At 43.0% G+C, this 13755-nt stretch overlaps 1 protein-coding gene across 7 annotated transcripts in view; it reads right to left on the reverse strand.

The window, feature by feature from the left end:
- The window catches only part of RNF157 (ring finger protein 157), a 70989-nt gene that overhangs the window by 6108 nt on the left and 51126 nt on the right, over positions 1-13755 (reverse strand). For 4 of the 7 annotated variants that reach the window (XM_083725682.1, XM_083725680.1, XM_083725681.1 and 1 more), the window contains exons 14-18: positions 13132-13243; positions 12022-12206; positions 10973-11038; positions 9717-9765; positions 6037-6147 (exon numbers count right to left, since the gene is read on the reverse strand). In XM_083725682.1, coding sequence (XP_083581808.1) covers positions 6037-6147; positions 9717-9765; positions 10973-11038; positions 12022-12206; positions 13132-13243 — 523 coding nt within the window. Of the gene's footprint in view, positions 1-6036; positions 8977-9116; positions 9766-10972; positions 11039-12021; positions 12207-13131; positions 13244-13755 lie in introns of all 7 variants that reach the window. The other 3 variants (XM_083725684.1, XM_083725685.1, XR_014560954.1) reach the window with 2 other exon arrangements.

Genomic DNA, 13755 nt, shown 5'->3' on the forward strand with positions numbered 1-13755 from the left:
ATTCCCTGCCTCTTGCATGGCCAATGATGTCACAATATAACATTGTTATACATTCTATAGCACAGAATTGGCAGCAGATTGTGGGGTGGGGGGCACAATCCATCAGACATAGCCCCCAAAGGCAGACATGGGAAATAGCATTTTGAATGGGCCGAGCTAACTTTTCTCTGGGCTAAATGTTAGGTGGTACGGTTGGTGCACAGAAGACCCAGTCTTAACTTTCCATGAGACCACAGCATTAATCATTTAGTAGTAAAATCTATGCCCTATGTTCAAAAGGGATTCCCAAAGCAGATTACATTAATCTTGGGAAAACAAATTGCAAGACCAAAGTGTTGCCATCCAAAATTTAAGGTTGCTACACTTTGACTTTTGCACGGAACCTAAAAAGAAGCAAGAAGTGTAAGCTACCCTGTGCCCCACATTCTTGGGCCTTCATGTTTAAACATAGGGCAGTTTCAATAAGCATTATGTATTAACACAGAAAGAAGCAACAGCTAAGGTGTGTCTGTCTGGTCATAACTGGAAAGCACAGTTGTGTAGCCTCTAGAATACACCAGATGTGCATATACCCTGTTAACAATGGCTCAGGGGTGTCCATGTTAAGAACTCAATAAACAATTCCCCCTGAGTATTCTGCTTGTAGCTGGGAGACTATCTCAGCAGAGCAAAATGCGTAGCTGGAGACACACAACAAACTATAAACATTTACCTATTACTGGGTGCCAAAGGAACACTATTTGGCCCTGTGATAGCTGCAGCACAATCCCTTGAGATGGGCCAACATGATCATTGCCAGCTAGCCATGCTCATCAAGCTGTTTGAGTGAATTACCACTTGCCCAGTTGCCAATTTACTTAAAGGCCCTGTTTGTACCACTTTTTTTTTCTACTTGGGAAACACAAAACATGCAGAGATTTTTGAATAACAAATAATACATGCATGGACTGGTTTGCTGCCTTCCACCTCCCATATACACATGACCTTGGTGGATATTTAGAAGGGAAACATACAACAGTATTTGACACCATTTCTGTATTTTGCTCTCTGGCATGTACACCTGAAAGAAGTGGTCTTTATTCTCTTCTGCATCTCTTATGTTGTTTTTATCAACATCTGAGAATTATTTAGTCCCACAGCTGGGCCACTACATCTGGCTATTAACCATAACAGTAGGCATTCCCTTTTGCGTTTGTCCCTGCCTTCTAATTTGTTGGTTCTATCATGCCAATTAAGTGCTGACAGAGCATGTGCACAGATAGCTGTGTGTCCACTTCGTTATATATATATTCCCCACCCAAGAAGTGTGCAAAAGTACTTAAACAATAGTAAATTTGCTTGTGCAGTTTTTTGGTTTGTGCAAATCTTGAGTGATCTAAAGAATACATATATACATAGATGGCTAGGTTCCTGACACACCGTTATTGGCATGCTAGAAAAGAAATGAAGACAAATGTAAATTCTCAAGCACACACTTTTCAAATTGTTGCCCAATAAATCTGGTGTAGGTTTTGTGCAAATCTGAAAAAAATTAACAGAAATATCTCCAGAAATGGTTACAAGCAAGGCCAGAAGAGAAATGAAAGCACTAAGGAAGTAGTGTACATAGGAAGGAGAGTAGCAGAAAGGGACAACACAGAAACAAATTGTCCATGACCCCAAATTGAGTGGCTTGGAACCTGATTTCCCCAACTTACTGGATTTATCCCCGTATCGAATAAGCCAAAATTTATAAGGGAAAAGCATCAAGACTGGTGTTGTGTGAGGGCAATGTCATGTGCACTATATGCAAATCAATTGGAAACACAAACAGCTACAAACCCACATTAAAACCCAGTGCGGACAAGCCCTAAGCCAACTATCGCAGATTCAAAATTAATACTTTGCTTTCAAAATTAATACTTTGCTTTTCCATCTCCCTACTTACCTTTGTACCTATTCACTCTTTAAAAAGGGGGAGAGAACCCAGAGACTAAAAATCCTTAAAACAAAGAGACTGAGCTGGGGCGGGATTGCCCTCCTCAGATAAACTGAAGTGGAGTACCTAGAAGTGCTTTTTTGTTTTGTTTTTAGGAGTTCAAACTTTGGGGTGAAGGAAATGGAGTGTGAGGGAAACAAGAGGACAACTTCAGAAATGCACCCCTGCCATTAGATCAGCCAGGCACAGCATTACTCTAGCCATATACCAAAAAGCTCAAGGGCACAGCATCTGCAAATAGGCAACTCAAGAAGTCTCATTCCCCATTCTGCTTTACATATATAGCTTGTGCACCATGGAAGCAGGTACATGCTGCTTCCTGGCTGGCTGCAAAGCAAAGCATGGGTTTGCACAATAACACACTGCAGCTAGGGAAAAAAGAGGACTTGGCTTCGTCTGCTGCATAGAGTGAAGGGTGCTGCAAGCAGCAAAGGGTATGCAAGCCAGAGGAGGCGATGACACCTCTGGTGACTGTATAGTAATTTATTCCACAGGTCTCCTGATGCCCAGCTTCCACTCCTACAGTTCAAGAAGCACTGCAGGCAATGCTAGGGAATACTTCCTATGTCTATGCAGATAACAGCTGGGATGTGATAAAGATGTGATCTTTCATCCAAAGCAATTCTTGAATTTAGCCAAGGTTCTGGTTTTGGAAGCTTTTCTACAACCAAGTATGCTAGGGAGTAAGTTCCACTACAACACATTTAGAGAAATATCTCATAATGCTCTCCCACTGCTGCAGTTATGTGATGAAATAAGAGACAGGAGGAATAAAAGACACTGCTACATTAAGTTGGTCGGTAGCTAACTAACTCATTAACTACTGCCATAGTAAAAAGGTAAAAGGTAAAGCTACCCCTGCCCATCAGGGCTAGTCGTGACCGACTCTAGGGTTGCGTGCTCATCTCACTCAAGAGGCCGGGAGCCGGCGCTGTCCGAAGACACTTCCGGGTCATGTGGCCAGCGTGACTAAGCTGCACCTGGCGAGCCAGCACCAGCGCCGCACACAGAAACGCCGTTTACCTTCCCTCTAGAAAGCGGTCCCTATTTATCTACTTGCACTTAGGGGTGCTTTCAAACTGCTAGGTAGGCAGGAGCTGGGACCAAATGACGGGAGCTCACCCCGCTGCGGGGATTCGAACCGCCAACCTTTCAATCGGCAGGTCCTAGGCTCTGTGGTTTAACCCACAGCGCCACCCGTGTCCCCTAACTGCCATAGTATAGGCCTTTAAATATGAGAAAGTTTTGCTTTCCTAAAAGTAAAACAAACAAAAAAACCTGACATCAAATGTTATGGAGATTTATCTGCAATGATGGACTTTTTGGGGGGCGGGAAGAGAGAGGATTTGCTAAAAGTAATATTTTGCATGATAGTTCACATGCTGTCATTAATGCACACTGTTGTTCATTTTAAAAGCACAGAGATGCATTACAAAGCCTTTTTTTTACCAGTTTGCACCATATTGCACAGTATATTAAGCTACTGTTCTATATCTTTCCTTATTCAAAAACTCATTGACAAGCCTGCTATTTCACAGGTTCTAGGCAACTTTAAATGGCTCAGCTGTGAAATATGTTGTGCAACATGTCATTCCTCCTCCCCACTTTTTGTTCTTCTGAAAGAACTGCAACCACTGTTCTGATACCTGATGCTATATTTGGAACACTTATCCACTACACCAGGTATGCAGTTTTCAAGAAAGTCAAGGACATTCATTACATCCATACTGGCGACTTTATTGAATAAGATGGGTTGCATGTGTCAGCCTCTGTTCTCTGGTTCCTTACTGCCCAATAGCCATTTTAAAACCCCTGGGAAAAAAATGTTCCAGTGTCTTATTTCACTGCCCTCCAATAGCTTGCTTGACTGAAGCAGGATTTCCCAGTTTAAAAGATCACAATTTGAAGGGTTATGGATACGCACTAAATTGTACTTAGCAAGGCATTTGGTTAAGATTTTGCTCGGGTCTGGGCTTATACACAGAGCCATGATCGCTTGAAGGTACCAACACTGCAAGGACATAATATGGTGCAATATTTTAACCTCGTAACTATAAATGACCTTGCATGTGGCTGTGTTCAAACAATTCCTGCCCCAGAAGAAAGATGGCATTTACCACTATTGTTAGAGGGTCTCTTATCTGTGGGCACATATGCTTTTGCAGAGCAAAGCTTGGATTAACTGCAGAATTTCCCAAGTGAAATAAATTACACAGAGGGACAGCACAACAGAGGAAGAGAGCTAGCTTGCTAGCAGCTATGTGAGAAAGCTCTCCCTCTCCGAAGCAGTGAATTAGACCAATCAAGAAAGATTCTTTCAGGTATCTCAAGTTTACAGCCTTGAAAGCTTTAGCGGAAGGCAAAATAAGCAATAGATGGGTTGCTATGGTGTTACAAATGACAACAAATTTACTGACATGGGAGGACGGGTCTGATGCACCTGCATTTTAAAGATTTGGGGCATAAGCCAGAAGAGGTTAGGAACACTTAAATCCTATTAAAATAAACAGAAATTAAAACACACACTAGGTAAGTGTTCCAAGTCCTCTCTGGGTGGGACACATGAATGCAATCCATCAAGGGCAGAGGTGCACAAGACCCTTATATGTCAATGAACTGGCACAGAATTGTGCCCATGGTTTCCAATCATTGGAAATAAAAACCAACAAATCTTTAATTTTCATTAATCCTGGACCAGGCAAGGCCAATTTGCTCAACTATAATGCAGGATCCTATTCCCCCCTATTCAGTTTTGTCCAGACCCCTAAAGGTCAGTCAGTAAAATTTACAGCCATTTCAGCAACCCGGAGAAATGGAAAGGGTGGAAGCATGGGCTAAGAAAAGAAAAACAAGAAATTTGCTGGCATAGAGTGAACATGAACTTTCACACTGATGAAACCCAGTGGGGCAAAAAGATCAATGAAACAGCAAAGAGACACACAAGGCATACCCGGGGTTAGTAACAAAAAGTAAGGTGGGGAATGTGATACCAGGGCTAAGCCAAAGAATTATTAAGAATGTCTCTAACATGCTTTTTCGTTAGGTTACTAATCAGGCTAGCTATGTGTAAAGAAAATAATTAAATCTGAAGGACTTTTACATATTGATTAGAAATAGAATGAGATTGGGGGCGCTGGCTGGATCTTATTTTAGTGCAGGAAGAAGTCCCCCAATAGAGCATCTTTTCCATAGAGTCACTAAATTAGATATCATGGAACAAGTGTGGTTCTTTCTGTACCCAACAGATCTAACCAATGCTTTGACTTCTATAAGCCTATCTAGGAGATGACAATTTATCCTGCCACTAGTAATCTTGTCAGGAAGAACTCTGCACGCTGAATCTTGGGCTCAACTTTAAAACTTAACCCTATTTCTTATGCCAGGCGTATGTGAACATATCTAAACTGTACACCTAAAATGGCTTTCACTGCCATGGCTGAAGGATCTTGGGCACTGGTCCTCAACAGGTGGATGAGGACACCCAGGTGGGTTACAACCCAACCAAAAGTGGGCTGCACCAGCAGTGCTGACATTTCCTTTCCCCCCTTGGCTTCAAAACGTTTTAAAGATGAGGAAAAAATGTGGAGGGGGAGAGAGTAGGACACAGAAGGAGAAAGAAGGGGATGGAAATATTCAGTAAGAAATAAGAGTGGGCACCACGCTACACATGGAATTAAATGTGGCTCCCGTGTCTTATGGGCTAGGAACTCCAACAAAGATGTTTCCACACCCTCAGGGAGTTTTGGTTCCTAGGGGTCAGCGGAGAAAGCCACATTAAAAACTTGCCTTAAGTTAGGAAACCTAAAAATGATCTCTGTATTGTAGTGTGATGCAGGGCTGGTCAGGGGAGGTAAGTGGGCATGGTTTAAAATATCTGGAAGATGCCATAGCTGAGCACCTTTATTTTTGCTTGTTTCAACGTGAAGTATAGCTATATGTACATGCAAGTGTTACGTTCTGGCTGCTGGTGACAGGGTGGGGTGGGGGGGATATGTAAGAGGCTCCCCTCCCACCTCCACACACCCACAAAAGTTCATGTTCAGCAGACTGCCACTCACCAGGTAAGCAGGCCTCAGAGCACAGCTTATTGTCCAGTGCTTTCACGCTTGCGTTGCCAATGTCATTGTTATTGTCACACTCCATACCTAGGTATGCGCCTGTCCTTTGGCCTGTAAGGGAGTTAATGTAGTTAGAGAGGGGATGGGGCTGCGCTTTGACATACGTATTCTTTCTCCTTAAAATATCGGAAGGCACAAACAGTTTGTATCAGGAGTTGGGGAAGAAAACCTCAACGGCAGCCCATGGGGGCATAGAGAGTGGACAATAACGCATTCGACTGGGTTGCGTCTGCATTAAGCCATCTTGGCAGGTTTCCTCAACCACTTCCATTTCTATCCTGGTTTCCAAGAAGAAGAAAAATTGCCAGTGAGAAAGGGTACAGGCACAGGAGGATATTTAGCCTTTTCTGCAAAGGCAACACATAAGCAGGCACAGAAAGGAAGATCACCAGCTCATGCTTTTGCAGGTCTCTGGCTGGTGTCTAAAGCCTTGTGGAGGAAGCTATATGAATGCTTCAAAAACCAAAACGTTCCCCCAACTTGTTACCTCTCCAGCAAATGCAACACAACAGGAACATCAGTTGGTTGCAAAAAGAAAGCACTATTAATTTTGTATCGCAAACAAGCACCATTGGACATATCCTTCTCTTCGGGTAGCTCTGGGAATGGTAGTTCTTTGTGACAGGGGTGGGGAAATTGACGGCCTCCCGATGTTCCTGGACTCCATCTCCCATAGTCCCAGACCTCTGGCCATGCTGGCTGGGGCTGTTGGGGGGTGGAGTTCAACAAAATGTCGCCTGGAGCTCCATTAGTTCCCGTTTCCAGTTCTGTTGAGTGAGTGCTAGGGATTTCTAACAGAATTCCTAGTTCCTTCACAAGAACGGCAATTCCCAGGATTCCTTGAATGATGCCTTGCACTGGTATAAAACAGATACAGAAAGGTCTGTAGCACAGATTTGTTTGCTTTGACACAGCTTAATGTTGGAAAGCAAAAACTGTGATTCCCTTAGGCTACCTTTTTCACGTTTCTCCAGTAATATTCTAAGAGGTGCTCACACATATCATAATTACTGCAGTGAGTTTCCATTTTTAACAGTTGAATGAGAAGGCTAAACTGAGTCAAATGTCTGTTTAAATGGGGGCATCTTCTTTTACCTGAAGCTCTCAAGACATTGAGCGATGCATTACTTCTGAAAACGCCCCAACCTAACCAACAATGGCATCTGCTTTAACAAGATCTGGCTATACCCCTCTCCCTACCCTACAAAAGCCCTTAGGCTTATTCATTATTTTCCCTTGCAATATTCCAGATTAAATTTAGACTGTGTGGGTACTATTTTTTTTTTTTTTGTTTTTTAAAGAGACAGATATATATATGTGGTAAAGGAAGAAATTTACAGGACTTCCATATATTAACTCCAGAAAAGTTAATAGAAATTTTGCCATTTGGTTTTTTAAAAAAGCAAAAGACCTTGCAAGAGGGAATCTGTTCAATTGTTTTCTGGACAAGTGGTTTTGGGGGCTGGAGCAGAAGTCTATGGTTAAAAAAATATTTCTGTGACAACTCTCTGAAGCCCTGAAAGAAAAACATTCCACACAGTAATGTGGGTTGTTCTTTACTTAATCAACCACACAGACTATCCATCCTACTCTGGACTCCCTACTGGTTGGACGCGCATGTGTGCAAAAACTCGCAAGTCCTAAGAACACCAGAAGAGCATTCCTGGACATCTAAATAAGAGTGCTATTTAGAAGGCCTTCTGATATTTCAAGCTTCAAAATAAAGTAAGTCTTTGTGGTAACAGAATCCCTCAAGGCCGCTTTGGTTGACATGCTAAGAAGCAAAACTGATGCACAGCCAAGTACTCCAGCATGGCTGGTTTATGGAGTGGGCTGCTGGGCATGTGTTGAAATATTGTGCTGCACGACTGCTGTACGAGGCAAGCATGCAACCCCACTGGAATCCCAGAAGCGCAGCTGGCACTAAAGCAGAAGCCCCAGCCATTGGAGGGGGAAAAGGGAATGGCACCTGCTGACCCACGGAAAAGCCACCAGGTTTTGGTGAACACTGTCATTATACCGCTATTTAAGAATGGGTTCTCTGCCTTGTTGGTGCTTACTGAGGGTGTGAGAAGTGTTGCGCATGGAAGAGAAAAAGATCACACGATCGGTCACCCTCCCCATCACTCAGAACCAGTGGCATGCCACAGTTTAACTGAGTTACAATTTGCTCCAGTTATGGGTAAACTTGGCCCAACTCCTGCTGCAGCTTTTAAGTTAACCCTCAAATGTTAGCAAAAACACAGCAGCATGAAACATTCTGCAAGCATACCAGGAGGCAGAAGCCCGAGGCTAACTGGCATGTTCCATTGAAATTGCATATTCACTATGCATATGCTTTGTGGATGTCAACTTCCAGAATCATAACACACATGAGGGTTTAAGTTTTGTTTTAACCTTCCAATTATTAAGCATGCGGTTGCGGTATTTTCGAGCTTGTCTCCTTGCTGCTGACCATGAGCACCTGAAACTTGCCTTTTAAAAATGAGATGCTCAGAGTTCACAAGGAAAGTCCACGAGTCAACTAAAAGCTATTTTACTTGGGGAGGGTTGTGTATGGAAACTCTTAAGAATGTTTATTCTGAAGTTCTACAAAGCGGGCTGATTTCTAATCAGCCAAACACACCAAGGAAGAAGAGGAAGCCCATTTTACCTGGCTTCTCTTCCCACCACAGTGAGAGCTTGTCTCTGCATCTTCCAAAAGTACCAAAGAGGTGTGTCGTCATCTGGGGTTATGGGAGTGTCACAGATCCCTTACTTTTAGGGGAGCAGTTTTCCACCAGGGTCCCTATGTCAGCGGCCCATGACCTAGCTCCCAAAACGTGATGATTTGCATTGACCTATGCTTTGCTGCTGCAAAGTTCTGGTGTCAATAGCCCTCTAAGTCAGTGTTTCCCAACCTTGGGCCTCCAGCTGTTTTTGAACTACAATTCCCATCATCCCTGACCACTGGTCTTGCTAGCTAGGGATGATGGGAGTTGTAGTTCAAAAACAGCTGGAGGCCCAAGGTTGGGAAACACTGCTCTAAGTAGCTAGTAGGTCATTATCTGCAACAGTGAAGAATTCCCCCCACAGTTTTGCAATTTTGCACCAGAACATCCACTGCTAAGGGCATTGCCAAAGATGCTCCAGCTATCTGAAGATTGCTCTCTGCTTCATCCTTCTCTCCCCGCTCCCGTTTCCCAGAGAAGTGTGTGGAATTGCTATTGCTTTAGTAAGGGACCCTGGCATTTTGAAATTGAGGACTTTTCATTTATGTCTCTACCTTGCAACATTTTAATAATTTCACTTGTGAGCGACATTACTGAAACTCCTGAAAGCTGTTTTACACTACCTTGTATTCTAGCATCTAGACCTCATATTCTAGCATCAGAAACACATAAGCCCACAATATACAGGGAAAGCCATCAAGTAGCTTTATATTACAACTCCTCCCAACACCTCCAAACTCTTTAGACCATCCATCTGCTACTACAAGATAAACAAGGCTGAGCTTGTCCAGAAGTCCCACCCCTGCTCAGCCTTGCTTTTCCTTATCCGCCACTCTGAACACCACCAGCTGGATGTGATGGAATATAGCCAAAAAATATGGGGAAAGGAGTAATGGTCTGTTCTGTTACCATCTTCTTGTGTGGGGGAGGCAGCCTCTTCCTCCATGACATCATTCCCCTGCCACAAAAGATGACAAGGTGCAAATGTTAAAAGTGAAGGACTTGCAATACACAGAGGAAGACACAAAAGCTCAGTTATCAGAGCTTGGTTCCCTCCTTAAAAGGGTGTCAAGAGAAGCATTCTCCTGTGCATTTTCTCCACAGAAGAAACCTGAAATTGGCTTGATCAAATGAACTCAGCCAGAGGCCGCCTGTGAAACCTAGTGCGGTGGTGCTTTGACCAATCAGAAAGCCATGGATATGAAGTTTAGTTTGCTTGTTTCTAGAACTGGAGTCCCAGTCATATGGGGGCACTAGGTTTCACAGGGAGCCTCTGGCTGAGGAGCTGCCTTGGCTGGGCAGCAAGGAATAGCAACATAGAGAATATGCTTAGCTAACAGCGATCCACGAAGACTCAGATTAGCCAGAATAACCTGTTCCCTCACCGATCCAGAGTATTTCCTCCTCCCCCCCTTTTTATAACTTTATTTTTTTATTATTTTGATGAAGTAGTAATAAATAAATAAGAATTAAAACGTGCACCCCACGCCCAAGACCATTCCATTGTAACTATCCAACCTACAAAAATTTCAACACCTCTTGAGATGGTTTGACCCCTTTCCATTTAAACACTACAAATTCTACAAATACCTTCCATATCTCCTCAAAATTATTTCTCCTGCATATTCCCCGTCTTACCTTAATAGCACATGTTAATTTATCATTAAAAGCTACATCCCACACCTCTTTATACCATTCCTCCATTTTATGGTCACCTTGCCCCTTCCACTTCCTAGCTATAATAACTTGTTCAGCTGTCAATAAATTTGTGAGCAAGTCCTTCATATCCTGTGAACCTTCTACCCCATTGTAAATTGATAATAATACTACCTCTGGAGCTTTAACCCAGTGATTTCTGTTATCTCCTTAAACACCCTTTGCCAAAAAAGTTGTATGTCACTTTGTGCTGAGCTACAAACTTCATCACTGAGCAGCTCTCAGCTTCCCCTTTATCAACTACACAATTTACAGCATTTTCCATCTACAGTATTTCACTTTACTCATTGGCTCCCATCTGCCTTTCTCTCCCTAACTGATGCCTAGGCTTTCAGGTTGCCAAAGCAAAACGTTTTCACAAGAAAGCTTCAGCCACTGGCTTTTACATCCAATCATCCCTCCCCTTCAACCCCCCTGTGTTAAATAGGCTTTCAAATGTGGAACTTTACCTCTGCGTCTCGTTCCTCTGCTGACATACTGACAAAATTTTCATCTGGAGATTCAACGGGGGTTGACTAAGGGAAGAGAAAGGGAAAAGGGCAGGACTTGGACTTACTGGTGCATTTCCTGTAGAGGCAGGTTACCATCACTGGCAAATTGCATCAGTGGTATCAACCCCAATGCACGTTCTGAATTTTTAAAAGTCTCGCTGGCTTCCCACCTCTTCTCAAATGAGTTTTTGCAACAAGGTACACCTGGCCAGTGCTTTTTTTTCCTAAAAAAATGTTTAGGGGTACTCTCATTTTGACTCAAGAAAATCACCATTTTATAGTACAAATCGGGAAAAATAAATACAGTAAATCGACAAAAGTACGAAGATTCACAAAATGTTTAGGGGTCTGCATCCCCCCAGAAAAAGAGCATTGCACCTGGCCGCCATATTGGTCCATTTCTGCCACACCTAGGCAATGGCTGCTTAGCCACAACCTACAATGCTGTGTGTTTGCTGCCATCTTGGATGTTATAATATATAATCACTGGGTTCCACCCAATAGCTGAAATGGCTTGAATAACCTTTTTTAAAAAAAACCTAGGTGGTATTCAACTTTTACCCTGAGTATAACTTATTTTATTCTGTGAACTGCCCTGAAACCCCCTGGGTAGAAGAAAAAGAGGAAGAAGAAATAATTAAATAACATGACTTAACCATGTCCATTAATTTCAATGGGTCTACTTTGATTAAAACATTCTCTCGGTTTGATAATTTTAAAAGGTCTTGCATTATATGAAGTGCTTTGCCTGCCCCAGTGGTGAACATATCCCTTAGAGTAGGGATGGGGAACATGTAACTCTCCAGTTATTGTTGGACCACGACCCCCATCATCTCTGGCTACTTTCCCTCCTGGCTGGGAGTGATGAGCATTGAAGTTCCACCACATCTGGAAGGCCACAGGTTTCCCATCCCTGCCTTAATAAGGGTGGCTGTCATCACAGAAATGAACTATCCCGCATCACAGTTTCTGCTGCTTGGTCATCTGAATAGGCTTGCCATACTTACATCTCCTTCTGAAGGTACCCCACTGGCAACAGCAGGCGATGGGATCATGTCCCCCTCTTCCTCAGTACCAGGAGCTACATAGGAGCCTGACATGGAAGACATGGTGTCAGTGCTGATCTCAGAGTGCTGGCTTTGAGAGGAAGCCATGGACATGACCGACTGGGCCAGGCTGCTGCTAACAGGATCTAAGGAAAGAGAGGAGGACGCAGGCAAGACATTGCCAGGGAGGCTGGTTATAAAGGGACACACAATAAACTAGCTGAGATACAAGTTTAGCAAAAATTTAAAAAACAAGCTTTTTAAGAGCTTCCAAGATCCAACCCAAGCCTCAGTCCTGTGCAAGGAAAAGGTCCACTCTGCTGTGCTCTTAACTCAGTCGGTACATGACACGTTTTCTTTACGGCATCCGGCTCCCGATCACGTGTCTTTCATGAGCTGTCTCTTCTAGCTCAAATCCTATGATAATGACTAATATACACACAATAATTACCAAAATGATTATACATTCTTTATCAATCTTCTGAGAAAAATGCCGAACCTTATGCAAAGCCAGAGAGACTTGCGAACTACCCAACCTAAGATGAACTTACAATGTCTGATTTCCGTTATAATGTCTCTGTGACTTTGCATAAGGTTCTGTATTTTTCTTAGAAGATTGATAAAGAATGTATAATCATTTTGGTAATTATTGTGTGTATATTAGTCGCCAATGTGTTGCATGAGTCGTACTACTTCTATCAACAGAACAGGTTGCATTTTTCTGGCAAATCCTACGATAAAGCTACTCACTGATCTGCCTGCTTTCCAACTGTATAGCAGCAGCACGGGTTAATCAACCCATTAGTTAATCAACACAATATCCATAAAAGCAAGGAGGCCAAAAGATGGAACATCTGCAAAACCTTTTTTTTTATTATTTTAAAGCCAAGATTGTGCATCTTGTGGTCTATCCCTGTGCACTGGTGTTCAGCCTATGTCCTCTGCCAAGGCATACAAAAAGGTGGTACAGGGGAAGACGTGTGGGATTGAGGAAAACCACTAATATGCTTGCTGAGGGCTCTTTTGAAGATGTGCCCCCAGAATCAAAGCAAGTCAGCTTTCCTTCTATACCTTCTGGAGAAGAGATGGTAGAAGAGAGAGGTGTCCCTGTACATGAAGACTGGTCTATTGCTCCTGAGGAGGATAAGGTAAGGTTTTCACTTTCTGGCGTCACACCACATTCCTGAAAAAAATGATGATCAGATGTTAAGATGGAAACATAATTTCCAGTGATGGAAATACTGCCATAAATTGTGTGCTTAGCCTTGCCATTACAGATAGGCAAAGTCCCCCAAACCTGCTTCAGATTAATGGACTTAAGAGTTGAGGTCTTCTGAAAACAAATGAGAAAGCTCTCAGGTCATTTTACCAAGGCAATCAAAGTTCCAAAAAAATTAACCCCTTAAAACAGGAAGTGATCTAGTTCCTTGGCAGTGCTCCAACAATTTCTGGTCAAGAAAGGCTTTGCTGAATCTCTCCTGGCCTGGCAAAGCATTTAGCAACAAGGGAAGCTAATTCTTCCCTGGCTCTGGATTTCAATCTGAGCCACAGAAGAATTCCTGAGTTAGCAAAGCTCACCTCCTCTTTGAGGTGGGCTTTTCCAAGCCTCTGAAATTCTTTCCTAAACCAGGTTCAGGAGAGCTCTGCCAGCACGCTTCCTTAGCATGAGCAACAAAGACATCGGGTTTAACTCCT

This window comes from Podarcis gaigeae, assembly GCF_964106915.1.
Source record: "Podarcis gaigeae genome assembly, chromosome: 2".
NCBI classification, from domain to species: domain Eukaryota; kingdom Metazoa; phylum Chordata; class Lepidosauria; order Squamata; family Lacertidae; genus Podarcis; species Podarcis gaigeae.